This window comes from Chaetodon auriga, chromosome 15, assembly GCF_051107435.1.
Source record: "Chaetodon auriga isolate fChaAug3 chromosome 15, fChaAug3.hap1, whole genome shotgun sequence".
Lineage (NCBI taxonomy): Eukaryota > Metazoa > Chordata > Actinopteri > Chaetodontiformes > Chaetodontidae > Chaetodon > Chaetodon auriga.
The window spans coordinates 7,397,820-7,417,758 of NC_135088.1; the positions used below are offsets into that span (position 1 = coordinate 7,397,820).

The 19,939-nt window shown below is 41.0% G+C and overlaps 1 protein-coding gene across 1 annotated transcript in view; it reads right to left on the bottom strand.

Moving 5' to 3' along the window:
- Positions 1-14,060: 14,060 nt before the first annotated feature.
- Positions 14,061-19,939, bottom strand: part of pdlim4 (PDZ and LIM domain 4) — a 44,647-nt gene continuing 38,768 nt past the window's right edge. The window contains exons 6-7 of the mRNA XM_076751257.1: positions 18,667-18,805; positions 14,061-16,589 (exon numbers count right to left, since the gene is read on the bottom strand). Coding sequence (XP_076607372.1) covers positions 16,385-16,589; positions 18,667-18,805 — 344 coding nt within the window. The 3' untranslated portion in view covers positions 14,061-16,384. The remainder of the gene's footprint in view (positions 16,590-18,666; positions 18,806-19,939) is intronic.

A 19,939-nucleotide genomic window follows, 5' to 3' on the forward strand; every position in this document is an offset into this window, starting at 1 on the left:
GCCTTCTGAGTAACTCCAAAATTCTCGTTAACTGTTGCATCTTTTTAGCTGGCTATCTGCCCACCTTGACATAGACGACTTACCTGAGTTTTGATACATGATGGAGGCTGTGTTGAACTGTTGACGACGGTAATGTCCCTTCAGAGGTGCTGCGCCTGGTTTTCACCGGGCCCAAACTAGCCGTTGATGGAGTAGTCACAAAAACTGACGTTTCACCTCCACCACACACATTATTTGACTATATCCACCAAGATATTACCAACTAACAGTTTTACCTGATGGTCAGGAAGGAGAACGTAAAAGGTGACTGGGCACATACAAAACGCTCAACAGGACAGGTGAAGTTCGTCAGAAGCGCATCACTAGGCAACCTTCGAAATCTCGCGTGAATATGAAATATCGCTTAATGTAGCACAACCCAACGTATTTAACTTTCCGTAAGTTTATATTGCAGTAGTTATGAACAACAACAACAACAACAACAACAACAACAACAACGAAACACAACAATATAATTATGTATGCTGTAGTTTGAAATAATAAGAATCAAAGGAAATTTTGAATGAGATGGTGGATGGTGAACTGCATCTAAACTGTGGCACTGAAACCTGCTGAACTAGATTATAAAATAATTCTAATTCACTCATGTCACACACCATCATTTGTTCAGACATGTCATGATGATAATTCTAGTATGATGGTCTGAGAAATACTGAACAGAGGGAGAAATGCTCAATAACAACAACATATTTCCAGGCTGCTGTTGAAACAATAGTGGATGCACTGGGTGACCTTCCTTTGGCACTATGAAAGCAAAAGATTATACCTCCCAGGGTCATCCTTGTTGTTTTGTTTTCCTGGCAACCTCTCAACAATCCCCGCCTGTTGATTGGCCCGTCACACATTCATGACATCAGAGGTCAAGGTGCAGCAGTTGGTCACCAGATACCATCGGATTCTCTCAACAATGTGTACATCATGAGCCAAGGTTGTGGCAAAAACTTTCCTCACGCCTTCTTTTCCTTATCGGAAACTTCTCCACCAATCAAAAGAGGCCAAAGCTCGCTCATCCCTCTACTTGGACCACAGTAGCTGTTTCTTCTCAGCTGGAAATGAGGTAAAGGAGGGTCAAGGTCTGTGAGCATTGTAATTAATGTGGCATTATTCACGTTTGGAATGAACAGTAGTGGGTTTGGTCTCAGTCAAACTCTCAGGGTCATTCAGACAATGAAGGCTCTTATCTCCCAACAAAGGCTCCTTGGTCAGCGAAGTAGGTGAACAACCTAACACACCCAGTTAAGAGGCACTTAGTGGGGGAAATGCCTGTAAGTACTTAATAAAAAATAATGAGAAAAGCAGCCTTCAAGCCACCAGTGCCTTTGAATGAAATAAACAGTAATTAATCCAAAAATTAAACATTAATTTAGTTTGTTAAAACCTATTTTTCAGAAAGTAATTTACTTATTAAATGTTTTGACAACCAGCTTCAAAGCTTTGCCACCCATTATAGCTTTTCATGGTCATTACCCAGCCTGAATCGCAAGTGAATAAAATGGTCAAGTAAGCATTCATGTCAGCGTAGAACACAATAGGTCCAGTGTAGTCTCTGTCCAGAAAGGGAACCACTTTGATGCACAAACAGAACCTGCCGGAAAGTATTGTGTCACTGGGATTTCAGAGTAACAAGCCAGTGAATGACTTCACATCCCAAATGGTCTCATGGTGCGGGAGAGAAATGAGACATTATGTAGCTCCATTATGTAGCTCAGTAGGCCAAAAGGGATAGTCATTTAGACTAGCCCACACAGGTTGGAAAGTGCATGCACACACTCAAGCATGCATGCGCAAACACACATGCACATGCCCAAATATGCATGACATGTTCACATCAATATTGTAAATAAATACACGTGCATGGAGAAAAATATGTTCTCTTTCCTGCAGTCACTCTCACCCACCCACACAAACCTCCTTTAAGCTCCTGCCCGTGGAAACCATGGAAATGCCAAGCAAACAACTGCTCTCATTTGGCAGTCAGGCAGCACGCTGGCTTCCGTCTATGGGAACGACTGCATGAAGCTGCTGTGTCAGATGTATGATGGGACACCATTGAGGCCAGAGTCAACCATTAAACTGCAGTGAGGGTGGTGACGTAATTCACATGGATATATTTGCCCTAGATTTACTTACTCTATGTGCATATTTTAAATGATTAATGCCACACAGATTAAAGCACGAGTTAAACAAATTACCAACAGCAGCCCACTTGTGTGTGTGTGTGTGTGTGTGTGTGTGTGTGAGCTGCGGTGGTAAGCTGTTTTGTATTTTGGTTATGATAAGCTGATAAATAAAATCAGGAATAGACCCTAAGGACTAACTTGGACGAGCTACATTGTCATTTTCCTGGAAACCATTATAAATGCTGGCTAGTAACGCAATATGGGAATGCCCGGGCTTAGCATTCAAGGCTAACAAAATTTCTGTTTTGGATGGATTTGATCACTCAGCACCACTGAATTGCTTGCAACAGCCGTCGGATTTAATACAGATATTTTCATGCTGTGTGTCTTATTTTAGCTAACAATGTGTTCACATAGTATATAATTGTGCAGACCAAGATATTTGGCTCATGCTAAGGAATTGTAGCATCCATTTCTGGGCAAGTTGAAGCATTTCTTCTCCATTATGGCCCTGAAGTTGTTGTTCTGCTTGTTTGGTTTTGACTGTGGAAAATATCTGCTTTTCAACGGCCAAACCAACACAGACGGCCAAACCAAAACAGTCCTGTTTGACTTTCTCATAGTTGAGGCAGCTTGAGTTGATGATTGAGGATGAAAAATTTGATGGTAGACCAATTACAACCTAATTTTCAGTAATTGGACCAATGTCAGCGGCTTTTTGCAAGCTGGATGGTCTCCTTTCTCTTTGATGACCTTACAGCTACAAACCTCTCAGAAGTTTGATGTGAACTGGACAGCAACCAAGTTAAGTCCACAGCTTTCTAAATTCTGTGCTGAAGCCTCCTTTTTGAAAATAAGGTTACATTTTCATGGCATAAGCAGCAAAGATTGGTCTGACAGCTGCTGAGATATAGTCAGTACCCCAAGCAGTGTGCAGTGGGTTTATTGAAGGACTTGTTCTCTGGCAAGATGAAGCTGCAAGATATAAACCTTCCATATTTTAGCTTTCCACAATGCTGGAACTGAACTACAGCGTCCATGCAGATGACCAAAAAGCCAAAGTTGGACCTATTTGTTGTTTCCCTATAATCTTTGTTGTTCCGTGAGGCTTAAGACTGACTTTCAGAAGTGCTCAGTGATCCTGTACAGGCACTGCAGAAGTCACAGTGGTAGTTGTTTCTTTATGTTTTAAGGGAAAATACTGGAATAATATGCAGAATATGTGACTCCCGTGAGACAATTAAGATCAGAATATGTTTCTTTTTTTTAATTAATCAGATTTTATTCTTACCCAATCAAATTTTCACTCACTATTGCACATGTTACACATGATTCATTTACGTTTAGGTTTTTAAATTCGTTTTCAGTTGTACTTTAGGATCAGCGCACAGTTCACAGCCACGTCATCATCATGTCTCAGTCCTCAGCAAAGTGTGCATGGGTAGCAGATACAGCAGTGTGCTGACAGAAAGCAGAATTTATGAACCCGAATCATCAGTAGCTTCTCTGAGGCGAGGTGAACACCTGCACCAGCAGGTGAACGGGGCTTCTTTCAGGTCCAATACCAATCTTGACTCAGTTGACTCTGGAAAATGTAGGTAAGGTTTGTGTGTCTGTAGATGAGTGTGTGTTAGAGAATGAAAAGAGAGAGATGAACTATTGTAATATTACTTCTCTGTCAGTTGTTTTTATCTTACACATTTCAAGCTTTGTTACTCAGATGTCTTTCAGTGCTGCTCATCTGCCAGTCCGCTCCGACACCTGTGACATCACCCACTACTCAGATTTGTTCTGATCCGCTTGCTCAAATGGATTTATTAAAAAAAAGAAGAAAAAAAAAAAAACCTAAATCAAGAGATCGCATGTGTATCATCTTCCCGCTGCTATCGTAAAATGCTATATTTTACAGATACATCACCTTCTGAAGTGAATATGACTTGAGGGAAAAAAAAACAGGAACTCACTGTTCTTCTTCTCCAGGGCATCAATCAGCAGCAGAGTCGGTGCATCTGGTCCACAGATCCTGCTCCCATTCATCTAATGTTATTGGCAAGGATCTACATAGCTAGCTGAAATGGAAAGTTCACACCAGTGTGATGTGCATACACTGCAAATATATAAATGTTTTCATGTAAACTGTATCATGTAAGCATGTCCAGTTCACTGGAGCTGAGGCAGCTGCAGAACCTTGAGCACAGACTGTTCTCATGAACATACTGTAATGATAATGATAATGATTTGTGATAACACTTTTACTGTCTCTGTCTGTGATGTTTGTTTAGTGTTTCCATGTCTTGCAAGGTGCTTTACATCAAGATAAAGAAGTTACAGCATCGACAGACCCCATTGCTTGTGAGCTCTTGTCCCTGTGCCTTAGTTAATGCCTAACCTGTTATACTGCTCTTTATCTGATCCTTCATCTTCGCAAAGTTTTCACAAGACCCACACTTTGACATTTGAAGTTATTTCTCATCATTACGAACCTGCTTTCAGCTTGATTTCAACACTGAGCCCATCATGGCTTTGAGCGATTTCGAAACTAGAAACAACATTAAAATCAAATTTCAAGCGCTGCGCTTCCTTCAAGATATTATTCTTGGTGGGGTGGCGTGGCCTCTGAAATAACATTTATATGAGGTAACATTAAACCTCTGCCCTGAAACTAATCAATATTAATGAAATTCTGTTCATTGGCTGGCTGCCAGCTCCTCAGGGCAGCGTCCACTGTGGCAACTCAGTGATAGCTGGAAAAACTGGTAAGCTTGACCGTTTCAAACGTGGGGCTCTTTACTCAAAGGGAGAACACATAGGGTCAAAAAACATTTGCAAATAGCTCTTTGTATTTGTTTTAGATTATAACATGATGAGAAAGCACTTTAACGTTAATTCGATACACTTCTTCATGCTTGAAAACCTATGTGACACAATCCAGGCCTTCAGCGCACAGTGGGCCTCACCTAACTTTCACTCCGAGCATGTTAATGGATCCTTCTAGCTGCAAATCTCAATTCACTGTGTTGATTTGGAAGAGGAAGACGAAATCTTCACTCTTGACTGCACATAAATGAGCTTTCAAGCTCCAAGTTTGAGTCATAAGTCTGGAGATGGAGATGAGCTCATGTTTGCTGGTGACATGGTGTAGCTGCATGTTTTCATCCGGGCGGTAGAAAACCCCCACACATCTGTGGATGGATTGAACATTATGTCATATTAACACAACTATAATTACACAATCCCTGTCATTTACACAGGGTGGTTTACTGTAAACTCAGTGTGTGTGAGCGGATGAGTTTGGTGTTCTCAACGTATTTATTTTTATGAACTGTTCAAATCACTCCCATTTACCCTCAGGGAGACGAGTCTTGTGTTTCGCATCTCCCCCTTTCTGTATGCATCTCCGTATGTTTTTATGGCGAGTCTTAAGGTGAAAGCGAAGCTACATTTTCACATTGTGTACAGTTTTCAGAATGTGTTACCTCATAATTCATTGTGACAAGTTACTTTTTATCAGGTTTTATGGACCTATCTTGCACAACGTCCTGCCTCTGGTATAAATCCATTCTGTAGAGGAAAGCATAGTTTTACGACTTTTTATCAGTAAAACATGGAGACGTTTCTTTCTGCTTTAAATTTTTTCAAATGTGCAATAACTAATTTTTTTGGCCACAAGATGTGAACACAACACTGACATATCATCACTTTTTAAGTTGAAATAGCAAACAATGTCTTATTTACACATCCAGCAGATACAGAATCACATTATCGCTCATTTAGAATCGTGCTTATGGCTGCCTGGCGAATGTAAGTAGTCCAATTCACTCTCTTTTAGCTCTGTTTTTGGTCTCTACTAACTGTATTTGAATGTGTTTTAATGGTAATTTAAAGCTGAACTGAAGGTAGAACCTCAGCTTGCCTGGGCAGATTATTACAAATCCATTACAAATAATGTAATATTCAGTTTAAATGAGGCAGACCATGCTCTAAAATGATCAAAATATATATAAAAAAATGTCACTCTTGCAACGTTGATCTCATGATCTTCTGTTGATATTGTATTCCTTCGTCTTTAATATTGGCCATTTCCGTAGACCCCTTGTTGACAGCATACAGCAAGACTCCAGCCCTCCACAACCACTCTTAATCTTTGAGGACGTCAGCAGTGGTGTTACATTTTGATAGAAAAAAAGTACACACACACACACACACACACACCCATACACACACACACACACACACACACACACACACACACACACACACACATAAATAATGTTTGTGCGAAAGTCCAATGCTGTTGCTGGTTTTGTTTTTGTGAGCAAACCTCTTCCACCTACTGCCTGTTTGGTCTTGAAATCTTAAGGTGGAACCAAAAAGCAGACACAGCAGCGTCTGAAGCTTCTGTGAAAACTTAGATAAAATGCTTATGAGTGAAACCATAAAAATGCAGAATGGACAAAAAGGTGTCAGCGTATTTAAAGGTGAGGTGAGTCATTCTGGAGGAACTTTTTCATATTGCCATCTAATGCCATTACAGAACTGGAGCTGTGTACAAAAAACTATTAATGTGGCATGACTATTTCTGTTTTCATAAGTGGTCTCAGTGTTTTATTTGGTCTAAAACCTGTTTTCATTTTGGTGGCATGTTATCTTAAGACACCAATCCATAATCCAATGGTCCCAGGCTTCTGGCTGCCCTTATGTTCTGACCTCTTGCTGAAATCTGTTTATGTCTGTGTGTCTCAGAGGGACATGAAGAGAAACAAAAATGCAGCAAGCCTGTAAAATGGCAGTGAAATAGCTCGAAACTTGAAAAAATAGCTTCCTAAACAACAGAAGAATTACTCTAAGTAGGAGTTTTACTATTAATTGTTACTTTTACCTGTTCATATTCAGAGATGAATACCATCCTAGCTGTCTGTGTTTGAGTGATTCATACTGTAGCCAATGCCAGCAATACAAATAACTCCAGTAGACAGGCTGGGCCCACCTCCCTCTGTCTCCCTGATAGAATTATGACTCTCTTTGCTCCATACTTAGACCCTCAGACGATTGTATCTCCAGTCCGTCTGCTGCATGAGATCCAGACTGAGTTGTTTAGGGAAATAAAGGCCTTTTTCACTCAGTTAAAGATGTCTGGGAAGGATGAAAGACACAAAGGGGAGAGAGAAAGAGAAATAAAGAGAAAGGGAGGGAGAGCTGGCACTCGCATCTTGTAGCATTTGTCCTGTAGTGCCAACCGCTTTGGAACTTTTCATACAGTCACTATGGTATCCGCTGAAACATGTAGCTACTTCTTGTTAGGGTATTGAGAGGGGGGTATGTAAAGAGAAGTGTGTGGGAATGTGTGTGCTTCAGTTGTGTCTTTAAAAAGAGCACAGACAGGAAGAAGCAAAGAGTAGCAAAGAAAGCATAAAGGAGGAGGTCCAGTGGGTAGGATAAAGGGGAAAGAGAGAGGCAGAGAGAGAGAAACAGGAAAAAGACGAGAGAGTTCTTTAAATTTTGTTGACATCTCTTTGCATTCTACTGATTTGGTCGGGCGGTTGTGATTGGTTCAGTTTAACGAGGCTTTCCTGCTTCATGTCTCTACCTCTCTAACTTTGCCTAAATGTCCTAAATGAAGAGCCGAGACCAAGACCAAGCTCCTAATAAGATAAGATAAAACTTTATTGATTTGTTGCAATTATGATGACACATATGAAACGTACAAATTTAATGTATCCAGCAGGAATGAACAATATTTTTTGAAAAGCATGCTTTTGTCTTTTATTAGATTATTAAAACAAAGATTTATAAAATAATTCCGATACGATGTCAAAATACAATCAGCTAAACAAGCTGCTTTAAAGGAAGAAACACTACTGTTGTGTATAAAAATCCATCCATTGCTCCAATCGGTCAGACTCAGGAGAGCAGATATGCCTCTAAAACATGAGCCGTCTGTTTAGTTTTCATATCCTTTTTTTTTACTTAAACAGACTTGAGAGGACGGAGATGTGTTGCTTATGTTTGAAAATGAATAGAAAGTGTATCAAGCTCTTCTTGATGACTGGATCAGTGCCACTTGGCTATTTATACTCTTGAGAGTAAACAAACGACCTCAGAGGGAATCCGACATATGATCTATGTTCTGTAGATCTTATCCATGCAATCTCAAATAAATATTGACTGTAAAACATAAATGTTCTTCTGACAGACTGACTCTGTAGCTCTCTTCCAACACCAAATCTTTTGCACCTTTAGCAGTAAGGATTCTGTCACAGTCTGATCAAGTTGGCACAAACCTCAAAACACAGATAACATTTTGTAGACACAATTTCCAAGCACCTTATATTCTTCACAGGACATAGGATTTCCCTTCTGGACAGTTTTCATGTGGCTCTGTTAGCTCATTGTTCAATGTAAGCACTTAATCTAAACTTAATGCATACATCTGTCATTCAGCAAATAACATAAATGAGTCATTTCTGTATTCTAATAGAGGGAAATATTTTGATATGTTTAATCTTAGCATCAAAAATAGTGATACATACCCATGAGATAGGCGCGCCAGGTCGTATATCACTCAAGTTAGTTCATGAGAAAGTGAGTTACGTGTTCTTTGGCCCGTGATCCTACATTCCAGCACATTTTCACTGGAATCTGACCACACAGTTTTAGCCAGTAGCAGTTCTACCTGAACGCGGAAACCGCTGAAACTGACAACAGTTTCAGGAACTGTCTAGCAAGCCAAACAATTGGCAGTCCTAGGTCCACAGATTCAGGAAGGGCAAGGCGATAAACACAGTCAGGTACAGAAGGCCGAGGTAACTACCTGCGGTGTGATTGAGTGGTGAAGATTGCTGACTGAGCAGGTGTGTAGATGAGAACTGCTATGTTCGTTACCTTAGGATGAGCTCTTTATATCTTCATATATTACAGAGGGAGCTGGTCTACTTGGAATTTGCCATGTTGCACCCCATGTTTCCACAGTAGTCCAGAATGAACAAACCAAACACCATATGTTCTCCTATGTGCTTAGAAGTGGAGAGGTGAGGGAAAATTTGATGAAAAACTGCTGAATTGCACAGCTGACAGTCTGTTGGCACTGGGTGAGAAATCAATTTGCATCACTACAAATTTTGGGAAAATGATATTTCTTGCACCTTGTTCTAATTTTGCACACTTTTGCACAGCCCCAGGGACAGTGAACCCCTCATTATGGCAGCATCGGTGTCTTTTTCTGTCCACCAACCTATTCAGGACCACCTGGTGATATTCCTCACACAAATTTATGTCTCGTCTGAGAGCTCAGCAACTCTGAGGTCATCTTGTGGGTGTATTAAGATCAGTGACTGTCTCTTTGTAAATCCCCTTTTAATGAGAATCAAAGCAAAGCTCAATCAAAGTTTCATCCCTTCTCAAGGCCAACCAAAACAAGAGGAGGATCAAGGGGCTTCTTGTGATATACACAAAAATCCTTGCAAGCAAACCATGAGGGTACTGTATATACACAAACTGTGCACCTTTTCATCCTCCTGTGTAGTTTTTGTAATCATTTGGAGATATACAAGAATACACACACATGTGCATCCATAAATACAGACAAAACACAACCCTCATCAGACTTAAGTCCATGAAAGCTCTGCCAATTTTTGAATGAAAGAACCTGGAGTCGTTTTTCCATTTAAGCCACTCTTGCAATCTGCCTACGTGACATTTCCACATCCTTTTCTGCATGGTTCGAATGTGAGTAAAAGCAGCCGCATTCCAGCAACTTTTCATCCCAAAAAACAATTTGAAGCAGCAGATTTCACTCTGGAGAAACTTCAAGAGGCAGCACAAGCATTTGCAAAAATGCCCAGAAGTTGAAATAAGACAAATGTTCTAATGTGTCGGAAACCTGATGAGCCAGATGGTTTGTTTGTCAGAATCATCTGGAAAGTTGTCCTTGGAAACTATTCGGAAAAGGACTGGCACTTAAAAAGAAAAAAAATCTGCCTATCACAAGCTAACTTCAGCCAATCAAATCAACAAACCCTATGATGTAATGGGAGAGCGAACTCTTGCCGAAGCCAGTTGGGAGAAGAGCGGCAACATCTTTTCCATCCAGAAAATCCCTCAGTGCCATTATTTGTTCATCTGTCAATGAAGAAACGCTCTCCAGTTCTGATATAACTGATCTTATAACAGCATCCAAACCTCTTAAGGAACCACCATTGTTGTGTTCGACCACGCTTGTAGCTGTCAGTAGTTTCTCCTCGGACGCTGACTGGTCTGACATGACTGTGGTTTGGCCACAAGCGCAAACCTGAAGCCGGGTAAGATGGATTCTTGGCTCGCGTGATGTCATGTGATCTCATGATCTTGTGAATCGAGCTGCCTCGTAACGAAAATCTGTCCCTTTCTCTTTTGCCAAATACAATGCAAGCATTGTGACTCCATCTGTAAAAGTCTTGTCACATTTGATTGGAGTCAACCCTGAACTTTACCATTAGAGTGTGGAAACCAACAAGCTTTTAGTAACAGATAGAAGAACCCAGAAATGTTGAGGAGCTACACGGGCTCTGTATGGGCCCTACACGGCCCATACAGAAAGGCATTTTCTTCTTAATACTGTGCATTACATGCACACAGTAACTTCTTCTAACACGTGAGCTCATAAAAACAAAAATTTCTTGCATCAGTGCTCCAGTTTTACCAGAGCCATCAGAATGGAGCTTGATTACAAAGCTGTCAGCCCTCTAATATACACTAAACTGTCGGTGTTATTATGAAGCAAAACAGAAGATTATCTGGAGACTCTTTCATCATCGACCAAACACTCCTCCAACAGAGCTCCGTATTATACCCTCTAAGAACCCTCACTGTAATAAATTTTAAGTTTCGCGTGCTGCTTATGTACCATGCACCTTTTGAGTTATGGTCAAGTCTTCAGTTTATATCTGAGGAGGAATGGCTAGAATGCTGCCCTGATGTATGTAGAGTCTCTTATATAAAGGTGCAGCAGGCACTCATCCAGTAGGACTCTACAAATCATGGCTGTCACAGACACAGACAACATGTTGGTACCGTATGGGTCCACAGATCAGGAATGAGCAGCCTGCACCATAAGGATAGAAGGTGTACACAGATAAATGAAGTAAAATCGAGAGATCAGGTCCTGTTCTAAGGTTTTGTTGTGGACTTTGACCTGCAAACAAGTTTTTTCTAACTGAATATTCCATCGATGAGCATCATTGTGATATGAATTCATTGTTAATTGCAAGAGAGATGTACAGAAACTAAGTGGGGCAGGAGACAGGAGATGGATCCCACTTGACGGTTAGCTACATCAGCAGAAAGAGCTGTCAAACATCCAAATCAAGTCCTGGAGCAGCAGACACAGTGTCAGCAGTCTTAGCAAGAGAACGTAGGAAGAGCAAGGGAACGATCACAACCAATTTTTTAGGTTGTTTCTGTGCTCTATAAAAGCCACCGAACCTGATGCAATACGTATACAAACTTACTACATTTATTCATATTTATTGTGATATTTTTTATCCCATGGTCATATTAGAACCTTTATATTATTGATAGCTTGCAGGATAGCACATGCATGTAAGCGGCAAAGAGAGGTGTGGTTGTTTGTTTGTGTACGTGGAGATAAATAAGAGGAAGAGCAGGCAATCAGTTAACCAGTTCATGTCTCCATACAGGCAACAAAGTGAGGAATTTGTTCCTGGTCATCTTGGTTGTAAGCTGAGGGAAGCAGCTCAGTGAGTGTTCAGAGACGTGATGGACACAGCATGGGTCGCTGCAGCGTGCAGAGCAAAGCGAGCTCTGTTTCTGAGCAACGTGAAGTGTTTATCTTTAAAGCGGACTAAATGTTTATAGATAGAAGCAGAAGTCTTTCCACGTGGCAAAGTCTCGGTTTCTCTCCCTCTCCGTATCTCTCGTTGCCTCTGTTTTGCTTAGACTTCACTGTTTGGGTCTGTTAAATCAAATCCTTCCACAACAAATTTTAGTGAGTTTCATATTTTTTCACAAAGGTTCAGCTGAAGTACAAAGTGCCGTTTTTTTCATCACGGAGGTGTGGACACTGGAAGGAATGCAGACTACCATTTCTTCTGTATAACAGTAGTAGAGTGTAAACTCACCCAGGCTCCCAGAACTGACACAAATAAACCTTTTATCTTGGTCTAACTGAATACAACTGACGTACATTCTGTTAAGTTTGGGACTGAGGGCACACTACGAGTGTCATGCATGTGGGAAACATTAGCAAAGTGAGCGATTACACAAAACACTTCAGAGGGTAACTAACTGTTGGATCAGACAGCAGCGCTTTGTTTACTTCTACCTCTTTCTTGCCTTTTTTTCTTCAGTCCTGTCTATCTCTCTCACAGCTCACATAAAATGTGCCCGCATTCACGATGATTGCCGAACGAGTTATTACCGAAGGTGCGAAGTCATTTAATGGGGTATGAGTTGGCCTCGCGCCTCCTGGTTTTGGTTACAGGAATTCCCTCGAGTCTGTGCACTGCAGCTGTATGTGTTACAATATTTGACATCCTGCTCTGCTGCTGATGCACATACAGCAACACGAGAAGCCACAAACGTGATGAAAATCAACACATTTACTGCAAAGTGTGAGAATACTTCTGCACCACTGGCCCATTTCCCAGACAAGCATTAAGCTTACATCTTGGCCAAAGTGCCCTTTTAAACCAGATATGCTCAAACTGGCTTTTTCAGATATGGCTACAGTTAATGTGGATTCATTTTTGAAGACATCCAGGTTGTAAGCTTTTAAAAAGGTTTATTAAGATCACTGTCACTTTTTACAACTGATGATGGCGTTTGGATGAAAGTGTTGTTGAATGTTTCTTTTTTTTATAGTGCAGTAGTTTTAATAAACCTTCTTAAAGGCTTGCATCGGTATTACATAGAGCCTTATATAAATGAACTAATTAAACTATTTCCTGAAGAGAGATTAGAGTTGCTGCGGGACTAAATGAGGGCTTCATTAATCCTTCAAAGATGCAGGTTTAACTTCAGATTAATGCTGTCTGTCACTGGAGATGTGTGGATTATGTGGACTGCAGTGTGACATGGAAGACCTACAAGAACTCCTAACAGCACAAATGCTTCTTGACAGGAGCAATCCACCCAATAATTTAGATGAAAACTAATTTGCATGACTGTTTACATGTACAAAGATGGTCTGAGAGAGAAGAAGAAAAGTCTACAGACACACCAAGTCCTGATCACTACAAGGACTTTGGTGTTCACTTCATAAACATTTTAATGATGGCATCCATGTTTTCAGAGCCTCACGAGGCCAGAGCTGTCTGCACATACTCTAAAATATGAGGCCTGAAATAAATGGTTGAAATCAATCTAATTTAAGTTAGTCCAGGACTCCGCAGTCAAGAAGTCGCTCCTCTTAAAACAGTGTAACAAGACACTTTTAAAACAAAGATAAAGGCTTACTCCAGTCTTGTAATTTATACTCCGGCCAGACACAAGCCTCACTAATTGTAGTTTAATGAACAGAGACAGACTTTGTGTGTATTACCTCACACCCAGAATTCTGCTGTTTTTAACAGGATGGCTGCTGATATAAACTCAAAAAACACACTTTGTCTCGTGGGCAATAAAGCTGTAAGAGACGCAACACTATGAAAACAAGAGACCAGCTTTTGTACCCTGACAATTTTATGCTCAGATTTAAGGCCGCTGTGAGGTGGATGTCTGAGGATTTAGGTTGCAAGTCACACATATTGCAGTCCGGTGGTCTTACAGAAAAACTGCCATGTCAGAACTGGGGTGTAAAACTTGTTTTTCACAGCGCCGCACATGAATTTTTGTGGGCCATCCTGCAGTTAAGACCAGTGAAGAATGCGAACGATCATGACAGGGTAATGCACTTCTCATTTTATTTAGATCCTAGAAAAAAAAGCAAATAAGAAGCAGCAGAACAAAAACACGTGTTGGTAGAACAATAAGTTAAACACAAGAAGAGGATTTGTGTCAAAGAAGTCATTAAAGACATGGGTATGCAGAGCACATGTTATACACTGTATGTTGAATCACAATAAAACAAATATATACAATACCAAAGAAACAATGTGGTAGCAACAGAATTTTCACATAATTTACAAGATGACTAGACGGCATACCAGCAGGTACAATCACTGTTGATATAGAGAAGTAATGGCGGATATCGGCACTGCAAAATTCATTATTTCAGATTTAAAAAGTTGTTAGAAAGATTTGTAAAATCTAGAATAAGAGCACTCCTCTCCACCTTCAAGTTCACTCCACTATTCACAATAAGCCAACGCTGCTGGCCACACGTTGCAGTCATAATGACACGTTTCTGTCTTCCTGTCAAGAAAAGAGAATTCATGCCGTCCTGTCGTTTCTCTTTCTCATCTCCCCCTCACTGCCTCCCTTTCTGCTTCCCCCTCTTTCAGAGGAAATGTAGAAGTATATTTCATTTCATGGACTCGGCTGCGGCCAGAAATTTGAGTTCATAGTAGGAAGGGAATACAACTATGCATACTTCCAACTTCTGTCTTTCTCTCTCTTCCAACGAGGAACTGTAATATATCTGTGTTGTGGGTCCAAAAAGCTAAACAAAGTGAATATTACTCCCACATGTTGTAGGCTGTGGAGTCCTGGTTTACGAGTCTCGAACAGTTTTCTGTGGTCCGTGTCTCCTGTCTCAAATGCACACGAGCATTTTTAAAAGTTGTCATGAGAGCGTATTGGTGTCAGAATGGACTGTTTTTAATAAACAGAGCCAGTGAACTCTGTGCTCTTGTTTTTATGAACTGAAATTCTTCGGTGTGAACTTGAGTGAGAGTTGAAATTCCTCTCTCAGTCAGGTGCTTGAGTTACAGTCTTCTGCGAATGTGTATCCCACATGCCATCACTGAATGCATGCAGCGCATCAGGCTAAATCGCTCCATCATTTAAGTCTCTTTTCTTACAATTTGTTGTTTAGAAATCGAGGCTGTTGTGATCACATCTGGGAGAAATTCTTTAACGTGATTCTCAGTGAGACCTATAGCTCCTCACAGAACTTTGAGGACGTCTCCTGCAGGGTTTTGTTTACATTTCAGAAGGTGGTGCTTGGATAGCTGCATACGGAGGCATTTATGGTGGGTTATAGTTCAGTAAAGCCATTCACCAAAACATACTGTTGCACGTTCCAGACACGCACAAGTACACTTGTTAGAGATCTGCTTATAATGAATTATTGCTTATTGTTTCGCATAACTTAAGTGAGAAAAGTGACCATCAAACAGAGATGCTCCCCAGTTTTGCAAACATAGAAAGTCTGAAAAGTAAACTGCATAGATGTACATTACAAAATGAAAAAGTCCATCCACAACAGGAGTATAATGTGTAACTGCAAGATAGTTAAAAAGACGATGAAACCTTTAAACCCCTTAACCAAAGTTTAAACAAATATCATTATACCTTAAATGACTTTGCAGAACACAGAGTGACATCTTGGCGGCGGTGTGTGTTTTGGAGTTGGTGGCAGAAAAAACCACCAGCTGCTCTGCACAGCTCATCACAGCAAAGCACCTATTCTTCTCTTGTGATGTCACACACACACACTAGCATTTTAAAGTTATTCTAAGGCTTTAAGGGTTGTCATTAGACACTGAATATGATGCTAGTGATAAACTCGTCCTGATTGTTAGAAAGGTATGCCGGGCGCTGTAATTTCAAACTGCGTAAATGTCACATTCTGTTTTCTGCCCACTGTTTTGTGCACGTCTTTGCGTCTCGGTGGAATATTCCGGTAATATGCTGTGCTTGTGATGTGGATATGAACGTGCATGGGAACACCTTTTCCTTAACTGGTTCAGTATTTTTCTTGGATCTAGGATTTGATGTAAACACACTGATTGAGAGATGAGGCTGGGATAAAGCATACAATGTCAGCCTTTTTTTTTAATGGGTTTGAGTTTTGGGATACTCGTTGGATCCAGGCCTTGTTCTGTCAACATATTTCAATATACTCAATATACATAGCATTTATCAAGTCTGTCAGTGCAGCAGTGCTGATCTTGGATCACTGAAACACAAATTTCATAGGACTCTCCCAAAGGCAAAACTGATCCAAGATCTGCATGCCTGCACGACAGCCTGATAAATGTATGCTTGGATTCTCAGTAGCCCCATTCTCCCAGTTATATTACAGTATAGCCAGCTCCATCTCCGTCTCAGACCAGCTCCACCTTGGAGTTGGGGTAAACAGCAACAACGTCGTAGCCCTCTGGGGGCTGGACGCGTGCCATGGCGTGGGTCTCACAGTACAGATTGTCCTCGATGAAGAAGTAGCCTTTCTGCTTGAGGTTGGTGCCGCAGTCATCGCAAATAAAGCACTCGGGGTGGTAGAGTTTGTCCCTGGCCTTCACGATGGTGCCACTGGATGGAGACATGAAGGGAAACAGAGTGTGTTGGACTAAGAAGGCTTTAACAAAATGTAGAAACCTCATGCCTTAAATGTTGCTCATCATTACTTTCCAGAGATTTACAAAGTATGATCCTTTTGACATAACTAATAAAATTGGGTTTGTTTTGACGGTAGAGTTAGCTTCATAGAGCGTAGCCATGAATGATAGCAACAGACGTTTCAAAGGTTTAAGCAATGTTTGACAATTGTATATTAGTTTCCCTTGAAATAAGTTCATTTTAAGCCATATCCAGGTTTTGATTCATCCTTTTAAGGCTCAATGTGAGGTAGGTTTCCTGTCCTTAATCCCTCTCTTAATGTTCAGCCTAAAGAAGCTGAAAGTCGGACAAGTATTTACAGTAGAGATGACAGATTTTTATTTCTTCTTATTTATCTTGTGGTTTCTTTTTTGGTACGTTCTCCGCTGCACCCTGAGCCTGAATCTGAGTTCCCATTTTTATTGACAGTGTACAGGACGAATTACTTTACGACGCAGCTGGATTCGCAAAATCACAACATTCCACCTAGCCAAAAAACAGTCGTTTGGACCAATCAGCGTCCTTTTAGGAACTACTGCCAGTTACGGGGCGTGATTTAGGTGCATCAACGGTGAGAGAAGCGACTAAAAAGAAGTTAGATGCTCCTGTAGCATCTGTTATCTGAAAGTGCTGCCTTTTCCAAACTGTTTCAAAGGATGACTTCCCTGATGGTTCTGTGTAACAAATAATCTGCCATGCCAGGTTACAGGAAGAAAACAGCCTTATATGTTGTGTCAGGGAAAAGTGTAATAAAGATAGTGGAGACCAGCCTTACAATGGAGCGCCACAGGGTTGCACTACTCAGAGGGATGAACATGTATGAATGCATGATCGGAGACTCATGCAATAGAAAGCAAACTGCAACTTGCAGGTTTCCTTAAAAGGTGCTGCAAGCAGTTTTCAGGGAGGTGTCATCATCGCAGATGAAATACACCCTTTAAAGGAAGTAAGTGATAATGAGTATCTTATGACTGACTCACAGTCTGACTCTCTTTTATCTATGCAGATCAGCAATTATCCTACTTCATAGCGACTGTAAGCATTTGAATATATTTCATCGTATGTCATATTTATGGGATTTTTTTTTTGAAAGAGAGAGGAGTTTCAGGTGGAGGGAAGGTTACACACATTCATACTGTCACACCTGGGAGCTGAGTACATGTTTATTCTGCTGGCTGGCTACTGATCAGCACTGGTGCTTTTGAAAGTTGCTTCACTCGGTCACACAGTGGCGGCAGTTGTTAAGGGCGTTGTTCATTCACTGCTCCCAATAAGACTTTCCTTTCTGGACTGGGGGATTTGGGCCAGCGACTATTCAGTCATAAGCCTGCTTCTTTTTTTAACTGCCTTCCCCATCTAACCACAGCACTTGCAGGATAAAGTCTTGACACAGTGCTCTATATTTGTTTAAAAAGCTGTAAAATGCACCCAGGTCATAAGAGCCTTATTGTACCCCGCAAACTCCTACAATGCACGCTTGTTAATAAGTAAAGTAAGCCGATGACATCAGTGCTTACCTGCAGCTGGTTTTATAGAGGGGGGATTACCGGTGCATGTGGTTACTTTGGCAGAAGAGTGCGTGTGCACATGCTCGTGCTTACTGTTTAATGGAAGTTTGTGTATATGCAACTATGTGGATTGCGTGCAGGTATGTGTCTACGGCATGTGTGTGCGTGGGAAAGGGTGTGGAGGGTGGCTTGGTTTAATCATTAAAATGATAAATGGGAATAGATTTTTTTCTCAGTACTCGCGAAAGGCCTGTCGGTGCAGGTCGACCTGAGCGGGTTGTTTCAGGGAAACTTTGAAATCTTTTGCATCTAAAACAATGATTTTGGATGTATTGAGCGGGCTTCGCATTTCAAGACCAAACATGAATCACAGCCCTCTTAAAATGGGTCTCTGACCAGTAAGGCACAATTACGTACATATTCTATGAAATATTCCATGACTTTACATAGTCTATCTCTTAGCATTGGCTTAAAAATCACACCAGGATCTGTATGATACTCACACAATGCCATTACAGCAGCGCGTACACTGGGGTAGCTTCTGAAGTCCAGGCATGGGGCTGGGGATGGGGCTTCCCAGTTTGGGGATTGGAGACCTGACTGGAGACTTTAAGTTTCTCATTCTCTCTGTTGGGGACACACCTAGAAATAACAAAATAATCACAGAATAAATACAGGAAGGCTGGAATGTACAACATACTGTAACTCACTCAGAGGCCAGACCTTTTAAACAAGCATTAATGCTAGAAATGTAGAACATGTAGAACAGGATCCCAAGCGCTGGCATAGCATGAACATCTTCTATACGGGCCTCTGGTATCCCAGGCAACCCTGTTTATATATATATGTGTGTGTGCGTGTGTGTGTGTGTGTGTGTGTGTGTGTGTGTGTGTGTGTGTGTGTGTCTGCCAAAGGACAAAGCCTCACAGATTTATGAGAGTTGTGTTTGCACTCTGCAGGAAATTCCCTTTGAGTTCCAGGTAGTAAGACTAAAGGATGGCGGTTGTCAAGTCTGTAGTCCTCTGGTAAGTGATACAAAGATGGATTAATACTTCCCACACTAAGACGCACCAGGGGTCGGTTTCTGTTGCCTACTGAGCTATTTCTCACAATTTCTGGCCCTCCTCACAGATGTGTGTTACCCTGCTGACATAAGGTCACTGCACAGGAATCCATGTGAGAAACAGTTTATGTTGTTCGTAGTCTTCGTTTTGGCTCAACACACACATTGCAACAAATCAAAACATGTAGCTCACCAAGGACACTTGTGTTACTAATTCAGTAGTCATCAGTCACACAGTCTTGTTATAAATATATTGCATTATAGTGACAGGTGTTTCTATTATCTTGTCCACCCTATTTATATCAGTTAGGATTGAGTCGTTAGGAATGCTCAAACCAACTTCTCTTTGAAGTCCTACAACTTCATTATCGCCACTTGCAAGACTTTGAGTGTTGTAACACTCTGAACATTTTGGACTTTATAGTATTATACAGTTTTTTTCACATATTTTGCAGAGCAGCTGCCAAACAACACCCTAGACAGTATCCTCGATCTCCTGCCTGACATAAGGGCATAGTCAGCCTTAGTGTTTCTGTAAGTTAAGATCACATTTCTCATTAACTTTGTTACTTGCTTTCACAAACAGGATGTTGCCACTTGACCTGTTCCTCGGCCAGTCCACTGCTTTTATCTACATGTGAGTATTTTGAAGAGATTTATGCTCTTGCTTGCAGATTTCATCAAATACGGCCCAGTGGCACGCAACGTAAAAT